The following is a 27,438-nucleotide window of genomic DNA, read 5'->3' as shown; positions in this document are numbered from 1 at the left end:
TCTCACCAGAAGACCGGGAGTTTTTTCAACTATGTATTTTAATCAGTATGAATGGTTCCAAGCATTAAATAATACTGAAAAGACAAGCTCTCTAGTTTGAACTTAAGTAAATATTTCTGATTTTGAGCCAGGTACTCACTGAAGCCAAGGAAGTTTTCTTGATTATTTCTTGTTTCCTGTCTTCACTGTTCCTAAATTCCAAAAACAAGTCAGCCAGTAACCGAGTCCCAATGACCTTGATATTGTTTTACCACCCTTTTGAAATAACCCTTTGCATACAGCAATGGGAAATTTAGCTTCCAACCAGTGGAACCTTCTCAAGGAAGCTCTTCTTGCCACTCTTGTTTCAAATTTGAATTTTTAACTGGGTTACTTTTCAACATACAGGAAATCAAACCACTTAAGTCTTGAAAAGGAGTGGAAAGCTTTCAAAGAAATATTTGAGAACATCTGCAAAAGGCAACTGGGACAACTGTACAAATAAATGAAGAATAAATCAATTCCATTTAAGTTACGAAGATATTTTTCCTTTAATTTATCCAAACATTTCATGTCCACTGTTATTTATTTAAGCAAATTTAAGCCCATATTAAATTCTAAAATATTACCATATTTACAAGACAGTTGGCAGAGAAAACCTGGTGATATAAATACAAATACTGTACTGTTTTTTGTTTTTTAAAAAATACCTGCCAATAAAAATGGCAGACTGAAGTTTTCTTTGAAGATCCTCGTTCATTTTTTAATGTTTAAGTCCCTAATGGGGAAAGCACCTTATCTTAAATGTTCCACTATCATAGCTTTAGACCCTCAACATTCTTCTTCAAGTTCAGCAGCTCTTTTTCCTGCCTTCTTTTCTCCAGTTTGAAGGCTAATTTGTTAGCTTTCTTCTCCACTCTCCGTTCCTGTGCAAGAAAATGTTCATGTTACTCAGATCTTCACACTGATGTAGACTAACTTTACAAAAGAAACTCCCCGTGAGCATACCTGCGCCGCCCCAGCTCTTTCTGAATCTCACATCTGAGACTAGTTTACCTTGCGCTCTTCTTTGATAGCTTGCTTTCGTGCTCTTTTGTCCTCCTTGCTTTCACTCTTAGAACGTGGTTGGGTTGACATCTTAGGGAGATCACTGTTATTGATCATCTGCATTCGTTCAACTTGCTTTGCTGTGAGTCCTTTCTTAGGTAAGACATTGAGAGGTATTCCTGTTTTAGAAGATAGTCGGATTTGTTTGGGCTGAAAGAAAGATAAAATGGAAATCGGGCTCTTTTCCACTCCTACTAAAAAACAGCTCACTGATGGCACATTTTGTTGCTTGTCACAATGGTGTTGAAAGCCACAAAGAGGTAAAGCCCTGAGAAAATAATCTGTACACTCCAGTTCCTACACTGCATACTTCAAATAGCTCAGAACACTATGCCTTACCTTTGGTTGATATTTGATAAGCTGTGGATGGTTATATAAATTTGAGTATGTACCTTAAAAAAAAAACACAAACACAAAAATCATGTATTAACAAGTCCACTTTCAGTTCAGCGAAAACATTACCGAGTTCCTCCTATATTCTTTAGTGTTTTCACAGTTCAAAATAACAATTGTGTCTGCTACATTTTAAAATATTTCGATTTACAACTAAGAAACTCCAGTACTTTGGCCACCTCATGCAAAAAGTTGACTCATTGGAAAAGACTCTGATGCTGGGAGGGATTGGGGGCAGGAGGAGAAGGGGACAACAGAGGATGAGATGGCTGGATGGCATCACTGACTCGATGGACGTGAGTCTGAGTGAACTCCGGGAGTTGGTGATGGACAGGGAGGCCTGGCGTGCTGCGATTCATGGGGTCGCAAAGAGTCGGACACGACTGAGCAACTGACTGAACTGAACTGAAATGAATATTCACTGAAAGGACTGGTGCTGAAGCTCCAAATCTTTGGCCACCTGATGTGAAGAGCCAATTCACTAGAAAAGATCCTGATGCTGGGAAACACTGAGGACAGGAGTTTGAGCAAACTGCGAGAGAGAGTGAGGATTCAGGGAAACCTGGTGTGCTGCAGTTCCATGGGGTCACAAAAGAGTCAGACACCACTTAGTGACTGAACAAAAACAAACTGAAATATTTTCCCCAAATATGTACTTTTCCAAAAAGTCAATGTATTCAGTACTTTAAAATTATTACCGTACTTTCAGCAGTAAAACAGATACTTAAGATACTTACTACAAATAGATTCACAATCCCACTTTTCTTTGGCTTCTTCAAGAACTACAGTAACGATCTCTTCCTCCTCAGACCCATCTAGCTCATTCACTGGCAGGTCCTGATCCTCGAAGGGTTCAAGAGTATTCAGTTTTACACAACTTTTGGTTGAGTTTTCCAAAATGAAGATAGAGGAGGGGAAAAAAATACCACTTATTATTACACTATATGTTACTGAAACTGCACTAAAGAGCTAAGGAAACAACAGCCTTTTTTCAAATTCACAAACTCATTTGCCCCATCTGTTACTTCCTGTCACAATTAGCTCTATCCAGCCTTGCCTTTCCCCTGTCATTCTGCTGACAGGAAGGAAAAACCTATCTGTATCTTTACACAGTTTTAGCACGTTAAACAAGATGGAAGTTTTCCTATATAACATTATCTTTTTTAAAGCCTTGAAAAGCATTAGCCCATCTGTCTCATCAAAGTATTCAAATAACTCAAAAAATGTAACCCTTATCCTGCACTGGGATCTACATATGACAGTCATCAGGCAACACAGACCTTTTGAGCAGATGTAAACACCTCATTAGTTTCTCTCAGGGAAATCACCTTGATGTGGGTGATGATTTACCAAACGTTCGGCTAGAAAGTTATGCTAATCAGGTTGAGGAGACAAACTCTGATCTACTTCTCAGAACACCTTTTCATGAAGATGAAGAGTATATATACTGAGAAGTCAGAATGGTTCTTCAGCCAAAGAGACTAGAAGCACCATATCCTCCAAGTGTACGTGACCTTGTACTTTAATCCTGTTATTCCATCATGACTCAGGTCAAAGCTACAGAAAGTGGCTCTCAGTGTTTCCACTTACTGTTATATTCGGCTTCAGGACTCTTAATAGCAAAATACGAGCGAAAGGTTAGGGAAAATGTATTATTTTCAAAATACAGATTCTGACTGAGTAATTTTTGAGATTTTGCTGTGCGATTACAGACTTTATTTGAAAATGAAAACAAGCAAGAAGTCAAAGAAAAGTCACCATACTTCTCTGCCTTCTCTTTATAGTAGTCATTCAAAACTTCCTCTAAGCGATTGCTGTCTACTTGAATGGAACCTTCCAATTCAGCATTATCCAGAGCTCCAATTTCATCATCATCATATTGCTCATAAAACTTGAATGTTAAAGAGAAAACATAACATGAAAAGTGAATGTAAAGACTATAGCATTTAAATGTTAATTTTACATTTTACTCCTGTACAATATTTAAGCACTACCATGAGATAAACTAATCAAGTATTAGGAGAGATTTAGCACCGTAATAATATGATGTGGAAGACATTCTACTCAGCATTCTAAAACTGACATCAAGACTGAAAATAGGCTTTCATTTAACATGAAAATGACCACTGATATAAGAAAAAAACGCCTACACAATGGGAGAAAATATTTGGAAATGTTAAGACCATTAAAAGGTTAATACCCAATATACATAAACAGTTCATAAAACTCAACACCAAAAAAAAAAAAAAAAAAAAAGAGCCCAAATAATCTGATTAAAAATGGGCAGAAGACATAAACAGACATTATTCCAAAGAGGAAATGCAGATGGTCAACAGGCCATAAAAGATGTTCAAAATTGCCAATTAGCAGGGAAATGCAAACCAAAACTACAATGTGGTATCACCTCACACCTGTTTGAATGGCTATCAGAAACAATAAAAATAACAAATACTGGTGAGGATGTGGGGAAAAGGGAATCCTTGTACACTGTTGGTAGGAATGCAAATAGATGTAGCCAATGTAGAAAACACTATGTAAGCTTCTCAAAAAACTAAAACAGAATTACCATATGACCCAGCAATTCCACTTCAGGGTATATATTTCAAAGAAACAAAAACATTAACTTGGAAAGATATGTGTATCCCAATGTTCATAGAAACACTATTTATAATAGCTAAGGCACAGAAGGAACCTAAGCACCCATCAACAGATGAATAAAGATGTGGTATGTGTATACACATGTATAAACACACACACACGACTACTACTCAGACATAAAAAAGAATGAAATTTTGCCATCTGCAGCAACATGGATGGACTTGAAGGGTATTATGCTAAGTGAAAGACAAATGCTGTATGATATTGCTTATATGCAGAACCTAAGAAGATGCAATTAGTGACTGCAAAAAAGACTCGATGCGGAGTACAAACTAGTGGTTACCAGTGGAGAGGGAAGGGACGAGGGGCAAAATAGGGGCAAATTAAGATGCATAAAAACTATTAGGTATAAAATAAGGACATACTGTACAATAGCCAATATTTTACAACTATAAATATTTTATAATAAATATAAATGGAATATAATCTTTAGAACTGTGAACCACTATACTGTATACCTGTTATTTATATAACATTGTACCTCAACTATAGTTTAATTTTTAAAAAGAAAGGCAGTCATTCTGTTCAGCTTGAACAAATCCTAGGCAGAAATCTTTACCTGAGAATATTTCAGATACTTCCATACTCAATGATTATGCAAGCTAATAGATTGTGTAAATAAATGGTGTTAATGCACAAATTTCACTTTGTTTAGATGATATTTACTGTATTATTCAAATGCTGTAAACACTGTCAGGGTTTGTAAAAGAATTAAGGGGTGATATAACTCCTGAAAAGTGAGGTTATTAATAACAGTTTGCCTATTTCTTGGAGAAAAGAATACTCACTGAAAAGACAAAGTTAGAACCTTTATCTTAGGTATTCCTTGAAGGAATTTATTCATCATTTATTTAACAGTCTGAACTTCCGCCATATGCCAGATACCACATTGGTCTTGGGATATAGCAGTAAGAAAAACACTCAAAAAAAAAAAAGAAAAGGGAAAAAAATGGAATTTTGTTTATGCCCTGGCCAATGCTTGAAGATAACATACTCTTAGACATTAGGATCAGAGAGGTTCAGAATCAAATTATCAGATTCTACGAGGAATGTCAGGAGGTTTGATCAGTCACTTTCTGACTTACACATTCTTTCCAGAATGAAAACTGGGGCCATTTTATGATCTGTTATTAAAAGACACAGTCTAACACTGAAAGTTCTAGCTTTGGGTTCCAATGCCATAATGTATACTAGGAATTGGTGTTAAAAGGCTCCCCATTTGGAAACCTTACCTTTTCAAACCTCTCATCATGTAGGGTCAGCTGTTCATTCCTCCTCATGACTGAGGACGTCAAGGAATACTCAGTAAAGCGACTTTTTGTTTCCTCTTCCCAGAAGAAGTGATTTTCTACAGCCCCAAGAGGTTTGCCAGGGGCAGACAGATCCTCATCTGATGAGCCTGCACAGTCGTATCTACTGTCATCACCACCTCCTTCCTCATCACCCACATCTTCCCACTCACTGTCATCTTCGGCCTCAGATTTCCTAAAGTCAGAGCCATAAGTTAACTGTCAAAACAACTTGAAAAACAACAGAACCAAATGACTTTACACAAGTAAAATTTGAGGGGTATTTCAGGCAGGATGCTTGTTTAGGCAAGAACAGCTGTGCTGTTTGACCTGTATGATTTGGTTGGAAAAGTAATGAACTAGCAATCAAGCGACTTGGACTTTAGCCCCATCTATTGATGGCTTGTAGGGACCTCAAGTCCTAAAATGAGAAGACTCAGACCGAACGCTCTCAAAGGTCTCTTCCAGCTATAACTAATGGTTATAGTCCTACGGAAGCAACAGTCAGGGCATTCCTGCTTCAAAACAAGCCACACGTACTGTATCTCCATTCCCTCTTCCTCTTCTGTTGGCTTACTGGCCTGAAGAATGAAATCATCTTCAAGTAAGTTATCCGGATTATCAAAATCAAAATCATCATCAAGAGCTGCAACAATGTCAGGATCAAAATCTAACCGAGGTCCTAGAAGAAAAACAAAAATTGAGCAGTAATTCCCAAGAAAGCATGATTCATTCACTTAACTAATATAATTCGGCAGCTATTACATGCCTGACTCTACATACTAAAAAACAGTGACTAAAATTTTTAAAAGTTCAGGAATAAAAACATAACTGCAAGAAAATTTAAAAAAGAAAAAGTCCCTCTGGTTCAAATAACCCACTGGTAAAACATAGATCTAAAATATTAAGCTTTGTCTATTTAGCAAAATTCAAAGCTTTTACCCGCAGGAAAAAATTGGGCTTTAAGTTCACCTGTTAGAAGACACAAATTATTAGGCTGGTACAAAAGTAGTTGTGGTTTTGGACTGTGAATTTTACATCATTATAACTAGGCTCAAACACATCTTTATTAATCAACGTAGGAACCATTATAATCAACACATTTTTGCTAATGAGAAATAAGCTTATTCCTATAGTGTAAAAATCCATGATTCAGGATTCAGTGAACTCTCAGAAAGCATTTTCTATATCCTATTGGTTGTGGAAGTACTTTCCCTGCAAGTTGTTGAAATGCTTGAAGAAGCGGTAGTCAGTTGGCGAGAGGTTAAGCAAATATGGCATATGAAGTACAACTTTGTAGCCCAATTCATTCAGCTTCTGAAGTGTTGGTTGTGTGATGTGTGATCAAGTGTTGCTGTGGAGAACTAGGCCCATTATGTGACCAATACTGGCTGTAGGCTTTGCATTTTTTGGTGTATCTCATTGATTTGCTGAGCTACTTCTCAGCTGTAATGGTTTTGGTGGGATTCAGAAAACTGCAGTGGACCAGGCCAGCAGCAGACCACCAAACAGTGATCACGACCTTTTTTGGGGTACAAGTTTGACTTTGGGAATTGCTTTGAAGCTTCTCCATTCAACCACAGAGCTGGTCATCCCCAGCTGTTGTATCAAATCCACTTTTTCACTGTATATCACAATCTGATCAAGAAATGGTTCACTGCTACATACAATAAAAGACATTTCAAAATGATTTTTTTGAGTTTCAGTCAGCTCACAAGGCACCCACTTATCAAGCCTTTTCACCTTTCCAATTTGCTTCAAATGTCGAATGACAGTAGAATGGTTAACACTGAGTTCTTGGCAACTTCTCGTGGAACTGTAAGAGGATCAGCTGTGATGGTTGCTCTCAATTGGTCACTATCAACTTTCTGTCATCGGCCACTATGCTCCCTCATCTTCAAGGCTCTCGTCTCCTTTGCAAAATTTCTTCAACTACTACTGCACTGTAAGTTTCTTAGCAGTTCCTGGGCCTAATGAGTAGCTGATGTTGTGAATTGTCTCCACTGCTTTACGACCATGACCCAGTTTTGAACTTGGAAAAAAAAAAAAAATTGCTCAAATTTGCTTTTTGTCTAACATCATTTCTACAGTCTAAAATAAACATGAAATGAACAGCAAGTAATAAGTCATTAGTAAAAAAACACATAAAGCAGGAAATGCACATTAAAATGATGTATAACATAACTACTTTTGCTAAAGAATGGATTCCCATATCAAAGGGCAAAGTTCAATAATGCAAATCACAATTACTTTTGCACCAACCTAACAAGTATCTGTAGCCTGTGAAATTCCTATCTTTTCAGACTTTTTGTCCTTTTAGACTATGAGATTTTATCAAATCCCAACCTGTTTCTTTGGCTGTGTTCTTCTATATGTAAAAATATTAGTCCTAGAAGCACTTTCTAGTTCAAACCTGTAAACTGACATGGCTTTCAACACCCTTCACAGAGTGGCCATTACTTGACCTCCAGCCTTGTTTCACATTAACCCTTACCCTTCCTTCCAGGCCTACTACAGATAAAAGGTGTGCAGATTCCTATATTTATGCTTTTTCTTGGAGTATCCTCTCTTCCTCACCCCACCTCCATCTACCTACTTAAGTTCTACCTAAGACATCAATCACGACATCTTTGGGGCTTTACAACAATTCATTCATTTGTACTATGATTGTAATTTCCCATTCTTTGTCTATCTCTCCCAGCTGATGATAATTAAGAGGTCAGAGACAATGTTTTTTTCTGATTTAACCCAAACTCGGTCATAGTGCAACTAAAAAATTTGCAGAATGGATTAAATGAATGAATGACACATGACAAGTGTTGGTCAATAATTAAGGCAGTTTAGTAAGAAATATCAAACACCACATCTGTGGACTTCTGTTTGTTCATTTTAGTCCTGGTACTGCAAAAAAGAACCCAAACATTATTAATTTTTGGTGTATCTAGAATAAACGGTAAGATGGACTTCTATAAAATACTTCTCTACACTCCTGGGATAAATTCTGAACGCAAACAGATTAAGTATTTTCATGACTGCACGACATGAATGTAAGGCTGAGTTATCACTGTTTCCTTTGTGACAGGTTAGGTCAAGGCTAAAATTCCCCTACTAGATCACCAAAAATAATTTTCCCACTTTTCTCTCCAAATAGGAACTTTAAAGATTAAGAATTTGATGGCAAAAAAGAGACGCTGATCACAGTTACCCTTCCTAATTTAATGATTTCTAATCTGAATTCAAACACATCTCAATTGTTCCAACTTTATCAGGTACAGAAAAACTTTGTATCATTACTATATGTTGCTTTTTGTAAAATAAAGCTCTGTCCACTTGAAGTTAAAATTATACATACCTGAAACAGGAGCTGCTTTATTTAACAATCCAACATCTTCCTCAAACTCTGATGCAAACACTGAGGAAGGCAACTTAATTCTACTGGTCTTGAAAAATAAATTATGCAATGGTTAGATTTAGGAATACTTTTGAACTACTAAGAGTTGAAGTGCCCCCCAAATTCATGTCCATCCAGTTCAGAAAGTGACCTGGTTTGGAAACAGGTTCCTCACAGATGTAATTAGTTAAGACGAGATGATACTGGATGATGGTGTGTCCTTATAAGGAGGCCACGTGAAGACAATAAGACACACAAGGGAGAAAGGCGTATGAAGATGGAGGAAGACTGGAGTGCTATACCTACAGGCAACAGAAAACTAAGGATTGCTGGCAACTACCAGAAACTAGGAGACAGGCACAGAAAGATTCTTCCTGTGAGGCCCCGAGAAGGAACAACCTTCCAAAAGTTTGCTTTCAGACTTCTTGTGACAGAATACATCCCCGTTGTTTTAAGCCACCCAGTGGTAATATGTGGTAATTTGTTACGGCAATTCTACTAACATAACCATATTCTGCATTGTCTCACTTATACTCCAGTTACCAATTTTGAACATGCATATCCCCATCATCTCAAAAGCAACTTCCTCGTGATACTTCACAAAACTTAATCTAGTATATCACTTCACTTAATCCTATCGACTCCATGAGTTGTCAGCATGTTTTAGTCAAACACAAGCTATGAAAGGTTAAATGGCATGACTGCCTGAGACTAGTTAAGTGAGGTTTGGGGGATTCAAATCCTGGTCTCACAATGCCACTCTTCAAATTTCAAAACAAAATTAGTCTCCTCCTACCTAAACCAGAGGTAATGTCCTCAGCTCTGGTATTGGCACAACTTTTCTCTGAATTGGCTGCTTAAATCCTAGGAAGATCATGTATCATTGTTACCCACTCACTGTTTTGAACTTCTGCATACAGTTACTTCACATCTATTTTCTGGGCACCATCTTACTCATGGCTAACCAGGGCACAGATGACAGGTAGATGTTGCTTCATCTACATCTAGTCCAATCTTTTATTCAGTTCAGTCGTTCAGTCGTGTCCGACTCTGAGATGCCATGAACTGTAGCATGCCAGGCTTCCCTGTCCATCACCAACTCCCGGAGTTTACTCAAACTCATGCCCATTGCAACAGCGATGCCATCCAACCATCTTATCCTCTGTCGTCCCCTTCTCCTACCTTCAATCGTTCCCAGCATCAGGGTCTTTTCAAATGAGTCAGTTCTTCACATCAGGTGGCCAAAGTATTGGAATTTCAGCTTCAGCATCAGTCCTTCCAATAAACACTGAGGACTGATTTTCTTTAGGATGGACTGGTTGGATCTCCTTGCAGTCCAAGGGACTCTCAAGAATCTTCTCCAACACCACAGTTCAAAAGCATCAATTCTTTGGCACTCAGCTTTCTTTATAGCCCAACTCTCACATTCATACGTGACTACTGGAAAAGCCGTATCTTTGACTAGTCAGATCTTTGCTGGCAAAGCAATGTCTCTGCTTTTGAATATGCTGTCTAGGTTGGTCATATCTTTCCTTCCAAGAAGCAAAAATTTCATGGCTGCAGTCACCATCTGCAGTGATTTTGGAGCCCCCCCAAAATAAAGTCTGTCACTATTTCCACTGTTTCCCCATCTATCTGCCATGAAGTGATGGGACCAGATGCCATTAGTTTTCTGAATGCTGAATTTTAAGCCAACTTTTCACTCTTCTCTTTCACTTTCATCAAGCGGTCTTTAGTTTTTTGTTTTCTGCCGTAAGGGTGATGTCATCTGCATATCTGAGGTTATTGATATTTCTTCCAGTAATCTTGATTCCAGCTTGTACTTCATCCAGCCCAGCGTTTCTCATGATGTACTCTGCATATAAGTTAAATAAGCACGATGACAATATACAGCCTTGATGTACTCCTTTCCCTATCTGGAACCAGTCTGTTGTTCCATGTCCAGTTCCAACTGTTGCTTCTTGACCTGCATACAGATTTCTCAAGAGGAAGGTCAGGTGGTCTGGTATTCCCACCTCTTTCAGAATTTTCCAGTTTGTTGTAATCCACATAGTCAAAGGCTATTACTGCCAGATTAAAACTCCTTGTCTACTCTATGTGTCCAGATTCCTTACTGTTATTCAGTAATGGAACCTCCACATAAAATCAAGTCCAGTTCCTTACACCATGGACTAATTCCAAGTAATTTATGGAGCACACATGTGCTAGACACAATGACCCACAATACTACCTCATGTCCCTTCTTTCTGAATGCAATGATCCTTCTCTCTTCACTAGAATCCACCCTTTTTAGTGGCCAGCTCAGTTTCTTTGTTCTCCATGAAGCTCTTCCTGATTGCTGTTCTGGAACTTTACTGTGTCAACTCTCTCATTCTGTACACCATACAATCTACTTCAACATGGGCTGGCACATATTTTCTGACTGGTCTCTAAGCTTTAGTTTCATATTTTCAACCACACAGTTGACAATGTAAGAATCACTACAATGTGTTCTTGGACCTCAAAACTGTCCCATCCTCAGTCAAGGAGCAGGCAGGAAGCCAAGTTGCACACTCTCACCGGCTCACAGACAGAGCCTGCTGAAAGCCACTGAAGAGCACGAGGGCCTATCTAGTAAGCTCTTAGGGCTTCTAAAGAGTTTTTTCAGGTGTATAAACATGGGCAAAGATATGGCTTTCTGCTGTAGAATCCTATTTCTTAAAAGATTTACTGAGATATGGTTCACATATTACACAGTTCAGCCATTTACAGTGCATAATTTAATAATTTTGGTACATATTACAATAACTTTTTAAAAACTGTTGTAAAATATGTACTTTTAAAACACTTTGTGATTATCTATCCTTGGACTCCGGGGTTAAAAAGAGGAAGATCAGCTTGTGCTCAATGAATTACCTTTGGAGAAAAGAATCACATATATAGAGTTTAGACAGTAATTACATTTTGGATAAAGGCCTGTCACTTTTTTAGTGGTTGCAACGATTCTGAATTGCTCTCTGCTGTGACAGCACCTGCTTTGCTTCATGAAAAATTCAGGGACTGATCACACATTACTAATTTCTTCACTGCCTTTCTGTACTGCTTTACTTTCTGTTTTTAGGGCATATTCAGTACTCCTAGTTTACTCACTTTGGTGGTTTGTTACACGTTACAGCTGAAGAAACACATGGGACCCATCCATATTTTTGCATCATGCTACTGAAAACCAATGGCACTTGTTTTTCCAACATAATCCACATATCCTTATAAATATCACTGAAGTGCCCTTCAATAGTCTTAGTCTGTTAGAAGAGTTAACTAGATAGTGGTTAATTTTATCCAAAATGAATTAAACAATCTTTTACTGGCCAATACAATTTAGTCAGAAGAATGTTAGGACTTCACAAGAATACACAGAAGAACTGTACAAAAAAGATCTTCAAGACTCAGATAATCATGATGGTGTGATCACTCACCTAGAGCCAGACATCCTGGAATGTGAAGTCAAGTGGGCCTTAGAAAGCATCACTACAAACAAAGCTAGTGGAGGTGATGGAATTCCAGTTGAGCATTTCAAATCCTGAAAGATGATGCTGTGAAAGTGCTGCACTCACTATGCCAGCACATTTGGAAAACTCAGCAGTGGCCACAGGATTGGAAAAGGTCAGTTTTCATTCCAATCCCAAAGAAAGGCAATGCCAAAGAATGCTCAAACTACAGAACAATTGCACTCATCTCACATGCTAGTAAAGTAATGCTCAAAATTCTCCAAGCCAGGCTTCAGCAGTACGTGAACCGTGAACTTCCAGATGTTCAAGCTGGTTTTAGAAAAGGCAGAGAAACCGGAGAGGAAATTGCCAACATCTGCTGGATCATGGAAAAAGCAAGAGAGTTCCAGAAAAACATCTATTTCTGCTTTATTGACTATGCCAAAGCCTTTGACTGTGTGGATTACAATAAACTGTGGAAAATTCTGAAAGAGATGGGAATACCAGACCACCTGACCTGCCTCTTGAGAAACCTATATGTAGGTCAGGAAGCAAGAGTTAGAACTGGACATGGAACAACAGACTGGTTCCAAACAGGAAAAGAAGTACGTCAAGGCTGTATATTGTCACCCTGCTTATTTAACTTATATGCAAAGTATATCATGAAAGACACTGGGCTGGAAGAAGCACAAGCTAGAATCAAGATTGCCGGGAGAAATATCAATAACCTCAGATATGCAGATGACACCACCCTTATGGCAGAAAGTGAAGAGGAACTAAAAAGCCTCTTGATGAAAGTGAAAGAGAGCGAAAAAGTTGGCTTAAAGCTCAACATTCAGAGAACAAAAGATCATGGCATCTGGTCCCATCACTTCATGGGAAATAGATGGGGAAACAGTGTTAGACTTTATTTTGGGGGGCTCCAAAATCACTGCAGATGGTGATTGCAGCCATGAAATTAAAAGACGCTTACTCCTTGGAAGGAAAGTTATGACCAACCTAGATAGCACATTGAAAAGCAGAGACATTACTGTGCCAACAAAGGTCCGTCTAGTCAAGCCTATGGTTTTCCCAGTGGTCATGTATGGATGTGAGAGTTGGACTGTGAAGAAAGCGGAGCGCCGAAGAATTGATGCTTTTGAACTGTGGTGTTGGAGAAGACTCTTGAGAGTCCCCTGGACTGCAAGGAGATCAGTCCTGGGTGTTCACTGAAGGATTGATGCTGAAGCTGAAACTTCAATACTTTGGCCACCTCATGCAAAGAGGTGACTCTCTGGAAAAGACCCTGATGCTGGGAGGGATTGGGGGCAGGAGGAGAAGGGGACAACAGAGCATGAGATATCTGGATGGCATCACCGACTCAATGGACATGAGTTTGGGTAAATTCCAGGAGTTGGTAATGGACCAGGGGGCCTGGCGTGCTGCGATTCATGGGGTTGCAAAGAGTCGGACATGACTGAGTGACTGAACTAAACTGAAAACGTTTATTACTTAGGATAAAGAAACTGAGCCACTTTCCCTCCTTTAATGGGTCATTGGAAGGAAATAAGTCAATAAGATACATATCCTACTCCGGATATAACAGGCTTGGGGAAGCTGTAGAGAAATAGGTTCTGGTAAAGATGTGGTAATGGGGTATGTGGCCTCCCAAGAGAGCTACAACCTAGTGAGTGAATGATCAGGTGAACAGTTATTGTTAATAACTCTTTGGTATAACATGCTGACGCCTAACCGTTTTGACTTTTCTTAAGCAACAAGTAGGGACTGGAGGAGCTTATGATCACATCTTCCCCAAGGAAAAAGTCTAGACCATGGCAGGACTCGCGATGAGAAGTAGGGGAAATTGACGCTCTCTGTATCTCTCCTTTCTGTCTATAAGCCCAATATATTCCTCTTTTTTTTTTTTTTAAGTGCCAAAAGTGATATAAAAGTTTCACAGGAAAATTTACTATACACTCATACTAAACTAAAAAGAAGGACTTCCCTGGTAGTACAGTGGGTAAGAATCTGCCTGCCAATGCAGAGGACATGGGTTTGAGTCCAGGTCTGGAAGATCCCACCTGCCACGGGATCAGCTACGCCCATGCTTAGAGCCCATGAGCACCAACTATTGAGCGCAGATTCAGTTCTCTAGCTGACACCAATTCTTGCCTCAAACAGTTACCTTGATTTAAAAGTGATGGTTTACTCACTCACGGCCCTTCACACACACTCACACTCAAATTGCTAAAAAGTCTTACTGAAGTCACTAAAGGCTCTTCTCTCCCATCTCCCCTGTAAGGTGCACCGAAGGTACTTGTGGGAATGAGCTCCGAGGGGCCAGATGGTTCCTTCAGGTGCTGCAGGTAGTCATAGTCATCGTCAAAGAACACTCCATACTTCCTCTGCTCTGCTCGCCTTTCTTCATCTTTTATCTAGGGTAATAAACAAAATGGACATAGTAACTGTTCCAAGGATAAAACCCAGGAAACTTCCAATGAGCACAACTTTCAGAACATGGGGCAGATGACCCATGAACACTCTAGCTGATAGGAATGAGACAAAGACCTCTTGACAAACTCAGGAAACACAGGATGCCACATAAAATTAAAATGGAATGAAAATAGTTCCTCCTTCCATTAGACACTTCTGTACAACAATTCAAGCCAAGAAACACACACACACACACTATTTTACCAGGTTATGTGGAGAATTAAAAGACTAGGGCGCACTGAAAGGTAAGTACAATTTCCTGAATTTATATGCAAAGAAACTTCTCAAGGCATAACACCAATTGGCTTTACAACAAAGCTGAATATGCCTGGGTTCCCCAATACTTCCTTCCACATTACCCACACTTAACAAGTATACTCTGATAATTACCAAATCGACCTCTTAAAAGCTCCCTTGCATTTTCTAAAGCTAACTCATGAGTTTTATATTTCATGAGATGACCAGGAGGCAAAAATACAGTTTGTGGTTATGAAATACCAATATCTCATGGAAAGCAAAGACTGAGCATATGGTTGTGCCCTAAATAACACCATAAAGCATTGTTGCTGATGGATTAGTAAATATCTTCCATTACTCTACAAGAGTGCTCACTTAAACATCTCCAATAAAAATATTCTCTCAACAAAATAAACATGCATGATGTAAAAATGAACATATTTACTGAGAATTAAATCACATATTTTGTTTCCCAGAAGATCAGTTATCTGAGAACAGCAGCTGACTAATATAATTAAAAACAATCAACAATCCACCTACAAACTTACTGGCTATAGAAGAGGACCTACCTTCTGTGTAGGCAACAGAACCCTCTGGGGTGCAGTCTCGTCTGCTGCTAAAGGATCTCTTTGGCTCCTGTGGACCAGGTGAAAAGACACAGCTTTCTTCTTCTCTATAAAGGGTTTTTTCTTCCTATGAGGCTTCAAAGAAACAGAATCACAGTAATAAATCAGAACAACAACAAAAAACAGTGATTATACCCCCCACAGGCATCTTCAATAAGTTATGGGAAGGATCAACAGACTGTCAAAACTTGCACTTTCAGGGCCGGAAACATCAACTATGTTAAAAAAAAAAACAAACTACCTTCCTTCAATAAACCTTTTTGGGGGAGGTACTCCGTGCCAAACCTAGTTATCAGTGCTGGGAATATGGCGATGGGAAAGTTAAAGTTCCTGTTCTCCACAGGCAAATCACCGAGAACCGGGTTTCAGGTGAAGGCAAGCAAAACGAGACACAGGAATGGGTAACGACTCATCAGTTACTTTAAAGTAGGGGCTCAGAGGAGGTCCCTGAGAGTCTGAACCAGAATGGGAGTCCACTACAGGAAAATCTGAGGAAGAGTTACAAGCAGGAGAAACACTTCCTGTACCAACTATTAAAACCATGACACAACAGCTGAAGTTGAAATACAGGATTCACCATCGTTCTACCTTCTCGTTTCACTGCTCAACCTCGAGTTTATAAACTGAAAGATCATTCCAGTTAAGTAGGCCCAATCTTAGAAGCTCGTCTTCCCCAGAGTAGACAGATGAGCAGACACCTGCCACTGCAACGTCTGGAGACACGAGCAAACCCCTCTCCGCCTGACGTCACGAAGCACTGGGTGTCGCATCTGTGTGCTCTGTTATAGGTTTTTAGGCCTCTAGGAGGGTAAAGCGTAGGCCATCCTCTTCTGTCTACTCCACAGGCACGCTAGGCCGTAGAAGCCCCGCTCTAAACTGCAAACTATGCCCGCGGTGGTGAGGGTGACCCAAACCGGGACAATGGGCCCAAAGCCGCCTGCCTTTACCTTCGGACGTGCCATCCCAGTTCCAGGATGCAGAAGCCATTGGCTTAGGGGACCCAGCCTGGCCTCTGCCAAACCAGGGCGCCCCAACTCCTACTTACCATGCTTGCAGCCGCGCGGCGCTCACGCCAAACAGGGACGACAGCACTCTCCTAGTCGGACGGACGGTGACACGGTACCTCCCGAACGCCTCTGAGAATCAGCTCACCGCCCAGTCTTTAACTCCACTCCACACGTGCGGCTCCAGGAACCGGCTGGAAATCACTCAGCAGGCCGTGGAAACGGACCAATCGCCGAAAGGCTGAAGGATCACGACCGGAAATTACGCAAAGCTCACGCCGGCTCAAGGATCGCGAGAAGCTATTGGTGGGTGGGCCTGTTTCCACTCACGGGAGGGCGGGGCTCTTCTGTCAGTAAATAAATCAGCTGGGGAAGGGAATCGTGGACGCTTGTGTGAGATGAGGCGCGAGAGGGGGTCGCTGTTTATGGGCGAACTTGCTTTTATATCGCCCTCTGCTGAGAACAGAAGCCACGGATCTAGCATCCCCATTGACAGTTGTATTTCCTGACTATTCCTCGCCGTAAACAAGACAAACAGAGCACACCAATAAACTACACAAAAGAAAGGTGGCCCCTCTTCTGGGTCCCCGACATTTCAGGTTCCCTTTTTGGGTGGGACGCAAAGCAACGGAGGAGCCTCAGTTCAGTCGCTCAGTCGTGTACTCTTTGCGACCCCATGGACTGCAGCACACCAGGCTTCCCTGTCCATCACCAACTCCCAGAGCTTACTCAAACTCATGTCCATGGAGTCGGTGATGCCATCCAACCATCTCATCCTCTGTCATCCTTTTCTCCTCCTGCCTTCACTCATTCCCAGCATCAGGGTCTTTTCACATGAGTCAGTTCTTCACATCAGGTGGCCAAAGTATTGAAGTTTCAACTTCAGCATCAGTCCTTCCAATGAATATTCAGGACGGATTTCCATTAGGATGGACTGGTTTGATCTCCTTGCAGTCCAAGGAACACTCAAGAGTCTTCACCAATACCGCAGTTCAAAGCATCAGTTGTTTGGTGCTCAGCTTTCTTTATGGTCCAACTCACACATCCATACATGACTACTGGAAAAACCAAAGCTTTGGCTAGACTAGACAGCTTTGTCTGCAAAGTAATGTCTGCTTTTTAATATGCTGTCTAGGTTGGTCATAACTTTTCCTCCAAGGAGTAAGCATCTTTTAATTTCATGGCTGCAGTCACCATCTGCAGTGATTTTGGAGCCCCAAAAAATAAAGTCTGACACTGTTTCCCCATCTATTTCCCATGAAATGATGGGACCAGATGCCATGATCTTCATTTTCTGAAATGTTGCGCTTTAAGCCAACTTTTTCACTCTCCTCTTTCACTTTCAAGAGGCTTTTTAGCTCCTCTTCACTTTCTGCCATAAGGGTGGCGTCATCTGCATATCTGAGGTTATTGATATTTTCTCCTGGCAATCTTGAGTCCAGCTTGTGCTTCATCCAGTCCAGCATTTCTCATGAAATGGGGCCTTGCTATTTCTAGGCAGCACTTAGGCTTAATCAGGTCTTTATTTTCCACTTAATGAACTGTGTTCAAACATCCAGTTAACAACCTTTCCCCCCAACTCTGTTGCCAGTCGAGGCATTCAGACTAATATATTCAGAATCTCTTTGGTGTTTGCATACCTTAGCTTAGGAGGTGGAAACTAATGTTTATTATTTTTCAAGCTATCCCTCAAACATTTGGTCATAGTTTGAGCAAAGGCTATAAGCATATCTACTTAGGGCTTCCCTCGTAGCTCAGTAGGTAAAGAATCTGCCTGCAATGCAGGAGACCAGGGTTTGATTCCTGGGTCGGGAAGATCCCCTGGAGAAAGAAATGGCAACCCACTCCAGTATTCATGCCTGGAGAATCCCATGAACCGAGGAGCCTGGCAGACTACAGTCCGTGGGGTGGCAAGAGTCAGGCACAACTTAGCAACTAAACAACCACCACCATTATCTACCCATCACCACAACAAGATTTCAGATGGGTGCTGGCCCACTCTCAGAGCTTTTCCTGGGCAAAAGAGGATGGTAGTGTAGTCAAGTTTTATCAGCAGCCCTTTCTTCAAATTTGTATTTCCTCTTCCCAATTGCTGGTGTCTTTCCAAAGTCTAAGTTTCCTTGAATTGTGTCTTTATAGCCTACCTATGGTGGTGCAGTGGTAAAGAACCCAACTGCCAATATAGAAGGTACAAGAGACATGGGTTCCATCCCTGGGTCAGGAATATCCCTCGGAGAAGGAAATGGCAACCCACTCCAGTATTCTTGCCTGGACAATTTCATGGACAGTGGAGCCTGGCAAGCTACAGCCCATGGGGTTGCAAAGAGTTAGACATATCTGAGCACCCCATGCATTGCTATTATAAATTTGTATGGAATATTATACTTTTATTACAGTGAAAATTACAGACAATTTAGGATCACAGAACTTGTGTTGGAATAATGCTTTGTAACAGGGATACTATCAATACAGAAACACTCCTATGTGCTACACATTCAGTATGATTAAGCTTCATGAGTGAAGGTTTTGTTTTGATCTGTTTTGTTTACTACTGTATCTATCTTCAGGACCTAAAATAGTGCCTGGCCAGTACACTCAATAAATACTTGTTTAAATGAAGTAACATTCTGACACTTTACCTGAATTATCTTAGATCTTCCTGACCATAGCACTATGAGAGAGGTACTATTATAAACACTGAGTCAAAGCAAGTCAAATCAGAATTGGATGGGTTTGCTTGTCTAAAAACATGCATCATTTTCCACTGAAGCACAAATTTCCCCCTATAATATTGAATAATAATTGTAATATACTTGGTATACTAGCTGAAATTGGTTTCTGGCCTTTGTTTTACTCATATTGTGTAACCTGGGGCAAGACACCTTCAGTTTACTGACCTGAATGTAAAATGGGATGAGAATATTATTAACACTTACCTCATGGGATTGTTAATGGGTTAAGTGAGAAACCACACGTGAAATGCATGGACCTGTGCATGGCTTGTGATCAGTGCTCCATGAAGGTGAGCAATTGTTCTCATCTCAGCTAAGTGTAATTATTTACCTATCATCATTGTTGCCTTAGAATCACCAGCTCCTGAAACTAGGGCCTTCAGCATCTGAGATCTGTCAGTGAGTATGTTCTTTGCCTCACTTCACATTTCACATCATAGGAATCTGTAAGCTTGCATCTTGACCCAAACTATTGGCTTCCTGGAATCCTAGTCCTTTTGCTTTCCTTTCATTTCTGGTACCTTTCATGTCACTTAGATTACATGCATAGATTTTTTTACTTGCTTCTAGTCCATAGTAATTGTATGTTCTTTAAAATTCTTTTTAACTGCACAATGATATTGCTTGGCTTTCTGCTTACTGACTCCTGTTCTTAGAGTCACAAGTACGTACATTTCATTGGTGAATACACTTTGGAAAGACTGATCCAAATTAATTTTGTTTACTATATCTTTCCAATTATAAAATGATTTTTGAGTGTTTTTTGTACGTTTCAGTTGTGTTCAAAGCACTCAGATGATGTGTAAATGAAATGATTTTACAGTCTTGGAGACAAAGTCAGGTGATGAAGAAATAGTTTATTAAAATTTCACTGTTGTACTTTCTTAATAGTCTTAGGCCCCATTGTCTACAGGGGTGTTTTTATCCTTTTCCACAACTTCCGTTACATGTGCTGATGAGTCTCATCTTCCTCTCTATAGCCCAGACCCTTTTCCTGACTTTCAGAGTCATGGATCCAACTGTACACCTATTGGCATATAGCTGTAGATGTTAACTTTTCATAATTGAATAAATACTCTAGAGAGAAAAGAACTGGCATTTTCTGTGCTCGTTGACCTAATGGTGTGTTCCTGGATGAACTTTTAACTTTGGTTGGCCCAAGTCAGACAATCTGGAATAGGGAGTCCTCAACGTAGAAAATAATTTGCCCCATTTGTTCTTGTAGGTATACTCAGCAGTTCAAATTCAAGCCATAAATGATCCCCTCCCACAGTTTAATAAGTTTGTTACCTCTTTAGTTCAGTCCCTGATTCCTTTGAAATCTTGGTCATTGCCTCACTGAGTCTTCTCCAACCTTTATTAACCTTGCTACCATATTATTCTTTCTTAAAGACAACTCTCGTATTATTCTGACTCAGAATTTTCCAATGAGTCTCCGCTGCCTATTCAATACCTCCCAGGGGCCTTAGTCAGCCCTCAAGATCTTCTGCAGTTTCACCACAGACCACAGTTTCACACGACCTTCCTTTTATTTTTCACTCAAATTGAATGAGACCAATTTTCCCCCCAAGTACAGCAGGGACTCTTTCAGCATTACTTTGTTTACATCATTCTCTCCAACTGGAATTTTCTTCTGTTTTGTGACATCCCACTCATCCTTTTAGGAGGGACTGAAATTTTTCTCCCACTATTTGGTTCCTAGAAATGGCACCACTTGTAGCTAAAGAGCAAAAAACCTTTACACAAATGTTACATTTTAAACCTTTCTCTAGAATTTTATGCATTCTACTGCTGGCGTCCACTTTCTACAGGACAGACTTCAAAGTTCACAAACTGGACAAGGACTTGGGTTGTCCGGACAGCAGTGCTTGGCAGCAACTCCATGCCATCTCTGAGTTTATGTTCCACGAAGAGTTTAGTCAAATTTAATAAAATTTCATCAATTTGATGCTATGAAAGCACTGCAGAAAATGAGAAAATTGTCTCTTACCTCTATTCAGTTTTATCTTATCTATTTATTGGCTGTGTTGCACAGCATGTGGGATCTTAGTTCCCAGATCAGGGCTTGAATCCACACCCCCGGCACTGGAAGTGCAGTCTTAAGCACTGGGGAAGTCCCTCTGTTAGGTTTCACAAAGTAATGTTTCCATTACTGATTCTTTTGGCTCTTTTCCCTTACCCTACAAACCTGAAATAAAACATTTTGGTTATGAGGAAAAAAGAAAGTAATGGTTCCATGTAGAACCTGGTTTTGTGTGAGAAAAATGAAAAGTGGTTGTTGAACTACTACACCTACCTTGGAGATGCACCCCTAAGTTTTAATAGCATACTTGGGTCCAGTTTTCAAACCTACTCTATTTTTTTTGGTCCCGATCTTTTCTTACAAGTCCTCTCTCTAGGGTTGTTTTATTTCAGTTGCTCAGTCGTGTCCAGCTCTTTGTGACCCCATGGAACTGTAGCACACCAGGCTTCCCTATCCTTCACCATCTCCCAGAGCTTGCTCAAACTCATGTCCATTGAGTTGGTGATACCATCCAACCATCTCGTCCTCTGTCATCCCTTTCTCCTCCTGCCTTCATTCTGTCCCAGCATCAGGGTCTTTTCTAATGAGATGGCTCTTTGCATCAGGTGGCCCAAGTTTTGGAGCTTCCATTTCAGCACCAGTCCTTCCAATGAATATTCAGGGTTGATTTCCTTTAGAATTAACTGGTTTGATCTCCTTGCAGTCCAAGGGACTCTTAAGAGTCTTCTCCAGCACCACAGTTCAAAAGCATCAATTCTTTGGTGTTCAGCCTTTTTTATGGTCCAATTCTCACATCCCTACATGACTACTGGAAAAACCATAGCTTTGACTAGATGGACATTTGTCATAAAGGTACACAAAATTGCTTTTCAACTTCCATCTCATACCTTTGCTCTTGTCTTAGAGCATGAGGGAGGTTCATATATAATTTTTAACTACTGCTGAAAAACAGGAAAAGTATATTGCAATTCCTTTTCTCGTCAAAATATGTTCCCAAGCTCTCTCCTTGCTTGTAAACATATTAAATAGTAGGCATAATGAGAAAGTCTGTTTATTTTCTATATTACTAACTCTAAAGGGACTATCTTATTTTTTACACATTATAACGTGAATGAAAATAGCATTTTCAAATCTCTTCAGATGTAAAAAAGACAGACATAAAAAGACAGCTTATTTTTAAATAAAATGTAAAAATAAACTGTAAGTTGCTGTTTAAAGCAGTAATTCTTTAGACAGATATTTTTAATTAAAGGTACAAACCGTGAGGACTTGCATACAAAAAGTTTTAAGTCAGGCAGAGTTGAAATTACAGGCAATTAGAAAAGCTATCTTATTCTTGCTTTACAGGTATGGACTCTGAGCTTTTAATTTAGAAATACTGAGCCCTGTCTGAATACAACAGAAATTGGAACAAACTAAAGCTGGGATTTCCCAATGATTTTATTGAGGTAACTTTTCCCAATTTTATACATATATGCATTTATATATACTTAAGAAAGCTAAACAATGTTCTAAGGCACTTGGAATTGTGCACGGCAAAGCATACTATAATATCATACAACTACACAGAGCATAATTTTGCATTTTAAATAACACAAACACCAATACAGAATAAAAAAGATAATACACAGTCTTTCTTTCAGGTTACAATAGTGGAATTACATATACATATGTGTGTATACTTGTAGATATTTATACCCACATACTATAATACAGTACAGGTTTCAGAACAACACACAAAAAAGAGAAACTGTCATGTTAATCAGTATACAGTTCCAGTTATTTACAGTCACAGATATTATACCTGTGTAATATGTAGGGTAAGATCCTCACTGGAAATTAGAAATCAGTCAGCCTGATAACGATCACAGCTTACCATTCTTATCACTTTCACCAAAGCTTGAAATAACAGAAGAATGTATATAGTTCTTTATTTAAACCTCACTGTTACATAGAAAAAGAAAATGACTAGGTTGAATTTTTAGTAGGTACTCAGTCTGGTGAAATTGGTACAGAATGTTTTGAATGCACTGGCACATCTCTAAGCCACAGAAGAAATATTTTTAAAAATAAAAATAAAAAATTAGTGCCTATATTTTTAGTGATGAAAGTGGTTTGACCCTAGATTCAGGTTGTTTATGAATGCTAGTTAGCACTGCCATGGTGACTTCTTCATGTGGAAGCTCTCTAAGCAACGTAATATAGTCAAACTATAACAAAATATCCAGTAAGGGAAAAGCCCCCCAAACTGGCAAGTGGCACAAATGTTATTGGCATTTTAACACAGCACAAAATTGACCTGAGGGTGGAGTGGCGTTCTGCCTCATTTACTCCCTTCAATTAATTCTTAAAAAAAAAAATTGGTATTTAACAAGAATTCTTAAGCACCATCTTAAAGTTCACAATATAACCACTTTTATTGGCTGAGTTACTCTGCTTCAGAAAAGATTTTAGAAATTTTCATATTGAAAAAAAATTATAGTAGCTGACTTAATTTGATCCACTAGTCACAATTCATCCAATTATTTCAAGACACATTTATCATTCAGTTTTGATGATAAAAAGTTACAAAGAGAACAAGTATGTTTATGTATAGTTAATATAAGAATACTTCCCCCAGGTAAAACTCGTTTTGTGAATGACTGTCATTGAAGTATGGAGGACAATATGCATGCAATCCAGAGCTCACCCTTCTTTCCTTCATAATTTAGTATTCACAGATCTAAAAGTTAAACTGCATGACTGTCTCTGCAGGGGAAATGCAAGCATTTGCGTGTCAATTAAATGCTTCTTTAACAGGATAAATGAGACTGTTTAGGAACTCATGGGATGCAGCTTACTAGGTGAAACCTAAATGGTGATTTTCAGAGACCACCAGTTTTGTTTATGTGTGGATAGTTAGCAGTCGCGTTTGTGGTTAAGCCATGCAGTGATCCTCATGACACTGACTAGGGCTACGACCAACAGTGTAGTTGTGAGATAAAAAAAAAAAAGTGTGCTTCATGTGAACTCTGTCCTTTACATACAGGGACTAACCAAGTGATGATGCCTGTTGGAACTGCCAAGCCTACCCAATAACCTCCTCCATGAAGAACTGGAAAACTAAAGTTGCCATCAGAAGGCTAGATGCGGAAGGCAAGAAAAATGACAGGGAAAAATGATTCAGGGCCCAAAGAAATGCAAGGCAGTCAAGATGAGGTTTTGAGATAGACACTTTTTCCTGTGTCCTCAAATTGCAGTAGACAGTGGTATTTAAGGGAGGTGGCACTGCCCTCCCAGGAGGGCATTTGAACATAGGGGAGGGCTTTTTACTTTTAGTATTTACAACAGTTGGGCATACTACTGGCATTTAGTTAGCAAGGGCCTGGGAGAGTAAACATCTTGCAACGCGTGAGACATTTCTGTAGAACAAAGAACTGCCCAGCTCAAAGGCCAGCAGCAGCCCTACTGAGAAACACGGATGGAGTGCTCTGCTTACATGCACAGCTATGCCAGCTAAATGGCATTGTTTCTGTAGTAAATCCTAGCATGGCTAAAAAATGACCCTTGCATTGAGGGCTGGCCTCCAATGCAAATAGCTGCTATAGGATTCTCTCTCTTTTTTTTTGGTGCCAGAAATCTTACAGTGTATACAATAGGGTTTCTTAATTTGGGATGACTCTGTCTTCAAAAAAGCACAAGTGGACTATTTTGGGGTTGTTTTCTAGAAATGCTACTGGTGGTCTGCCATTTCCACAAAGAGTTTAAGCTTATTGGTTACAAAAAGTAAACAGAAAGTGAAAATGAGAATGGTTTGGGAGTATTCCACCCTATTTCTACCACCCTTTGATCACTAACAAATTATAATAGCTCCTCATGCTGCTCTTTGAAAATTGGGTGTCCTCTATCTGGAGATGTGCCCTCTCTCAGAAAGATGGTCCTATTAATTTGATGATTACTTTTGCTGTTGCATTCCCCTCTAGGAAATAGTTCAGCTGGAAAAGTTCATTCTGCTTTGGCAAGTGAAATACTGTGACAGACACTTAAACACGCAACAGTGGAAGACTAGCTGGTTCAAGTGGCCAAGGGAAAATTCTGTAAATAAGTCGTTATCTTAGTGGTTCCTTAGTGCTTATAACATTCTCTAACCATGTGAAGAAATTAATTCTTGTCTCAAAATATATATATTTTCATTAGTAAGGTTAGGCTTCATAATATGATTGTATCTAGGAATGTTTAAGGCTACCATACTGATGAAATGACATAAATTTATGTCTTATACTAGTTTGATTCCATCTTACCTCCTTTGACGATTTCTCATTAGATGTAAAATGTGCTGCTGGAACCACTTAAAGAAGTACTCTGACGTTTCTGAAGAGCTGTTTAAATGTGGAGACACTGTATGAGATAGACAAGGTTGCTTTCTTCTATTGTGAAAGCAGTATAATTTGTGACAGTTGTGTCTGCTTCTATTAAGGATAAATACAAAGCCTACTTTGTGTTAAAATGTGGTACACATTAGGATATGCAGCGTTAGTGCAGATTTTTCTCTTTTAGGTGTAAGCTATTGTATTTTTTTTTTTAAGTGCCAATGCAGCACTGAATTAACTACAGGTTGTAAAACTTGAGTTACGAGTTTTAAGGACTTATCCTCATGTTCAAAATTTGATGATTATTAAGGAGTGTATTCAGTTCCTCTATTTCCTTAAAAAGATTTTCACTGACATTTCACAAGTTTCTCCTAACACAATATATTTACTAATGTAAGAGAAAGATAAGTGATCTCAATCAATATGCTAATATAGGACATGAAAATGAAAGCAGAAAGTCGATTTTTCTGGATAAATCAGATAGAATGTGGTTTTTTCCCCCTCAATTTGAAACAGCTGTTCAAATATCCAAACTAGTTCTCTACTATAGATTTTAGGAATTATCATAAAGGTAAACTATATTGAACAAAAAAAAATGCAAGCTATTTCACACATGTAGGAAATTATCAGATAAGGCTGCCTAAAATTAACACTAATCATCAGAGAACTAATTTTGTCAGACCATGAAGATAGTACTAAAGCTCATGGCATCTTCTTATTACCTTAACGTTAAGGTTCATTTTCTCCATTTTAAAAAAGATGGAAATGACCACTTTGGTTTTTACAAAACCAAACTAGTCTGTCTAGTTCTTTCGTGCCTGAGCTTTTTTGGAGATGGACTTGTTTTTCTTCCTTAATCATATCTCAGGGACTCAGAAAAAGCACTTACTTCTATGTCAGCCTAATGTCACATATTAAATAGGAAAAACCCTGATTCTGTACTGGAACAACCCAATTCACACACACACATTTATTTTTACAGAACCGCAGCTTAATGGCTGGATTGCAGAAATGCTGGCACTAGGCTGATACTTAATTCTATGGCGGCTGGTCCACATCCTTGTGTCCTTTCAGAGCTGCTTTGCAAGAGACCTCTGGATGGGCTGCTGATGTGGATATGCAGTGTTTCTGCCTTTTAAAACTAGCTATTAAAACAGAGCTTCATTCTGTGAATGCAGCTTAGCTCATAATCCTTCCATTCTTTTTATTTAAAGGATCATTCCAATGAAATAATTCATGGTTTCAATTCTTAAACTAGTAGTGGTTAATATATATATATATATATATATTTTACTTTTAAATTTTCTTAAAAAAAGAGAAAAGTTTAAAACTTTTCCCTAGATACATCGATCAGTAGAAGAGAAAGTATGGGTAGTTCATAAATCTGACATATCATAGAAGGAAAATAATATATTGAGGACCCAGAATCTCATTTTCTCTTTCAGAGTCTTATTTTTTGTACTAAGTGCATCTCACTATAGGGAATAAAAAATTATATCACATGTACTGCTAGGGGGAAAAAATTGTTCCTTTTATCAACCAAATAGAGACTTTCTATGACATGCATCTTGAGTGATAAAACAGTGATAAATGTCTTATATTTGCCATTTTTATAGGAGCCTTGTGACTAGAAATCAAAACAATGTTCTAAGATTATAAGTATAGAAAATTAAAATAACATTATAAGCCTTGGTATTAAGACACTAAAATG

The 27,438-nt window shown here is 39.1% G+C and overlaps 1 protein-coding gene across 1 annotated transcript; it reads right to left on the bottom strand.

The window, feature by feature from the left end:
* Positions 1-505: 505 nt before the first annotated feature.
* On the bottom strand, positions 506-16,891 carry LTV1 (LTV1 ribosome biogenesis factor). Its single transcript, XM_069598599.1, has 11 exons — positions 16,665-16,891; positions 15,563-15,694; positions 14,525-14,698; positions 8,779-8,866; positions 5,967-6,108; positions 5,370-5,622; positions 3,243-3,370; positions 2,217-2,356; positions 1,426-1,478; positions 1,036-1,236; positions 506-905 (listed from the first exon to the last, which is right to left on the bottom strand). The coding sequence occupies exons 1-11, from the start codon at positions 16,665-16,667 to the stop codon at positions 795-797; spliced, it is 1,425 nt and encodes a 474-aa protein (XP_069454700.1). The 5' UTR covers positions 16,668-16,891; the 3' UTR covers positions 506-794.
* Between the last annotated feature and the right edge of the window lie 10,547 nt (positions 16,892-27,438).

The sequence above is a fragment of the Ovis canadensis genome, chromosome 8, assembly GCF_042477335.2.
Source record: "Ovis canadensis isolate MfBH-ARS-UI-01 breed Bighorn chromosome 8, ARS-UI_OviCan_v2, whole genome shotgun sequence".
NCBI lineage: Eukaryota > Metazoa > Chordata > Mammalia > Artiodactyla > Bovidae > Ovis > Ovis canadensis.
Note: the sequence above shows the minus strand (reverse complement) of the source record. Positions and strands in the feature narration are given on the sequence as shown.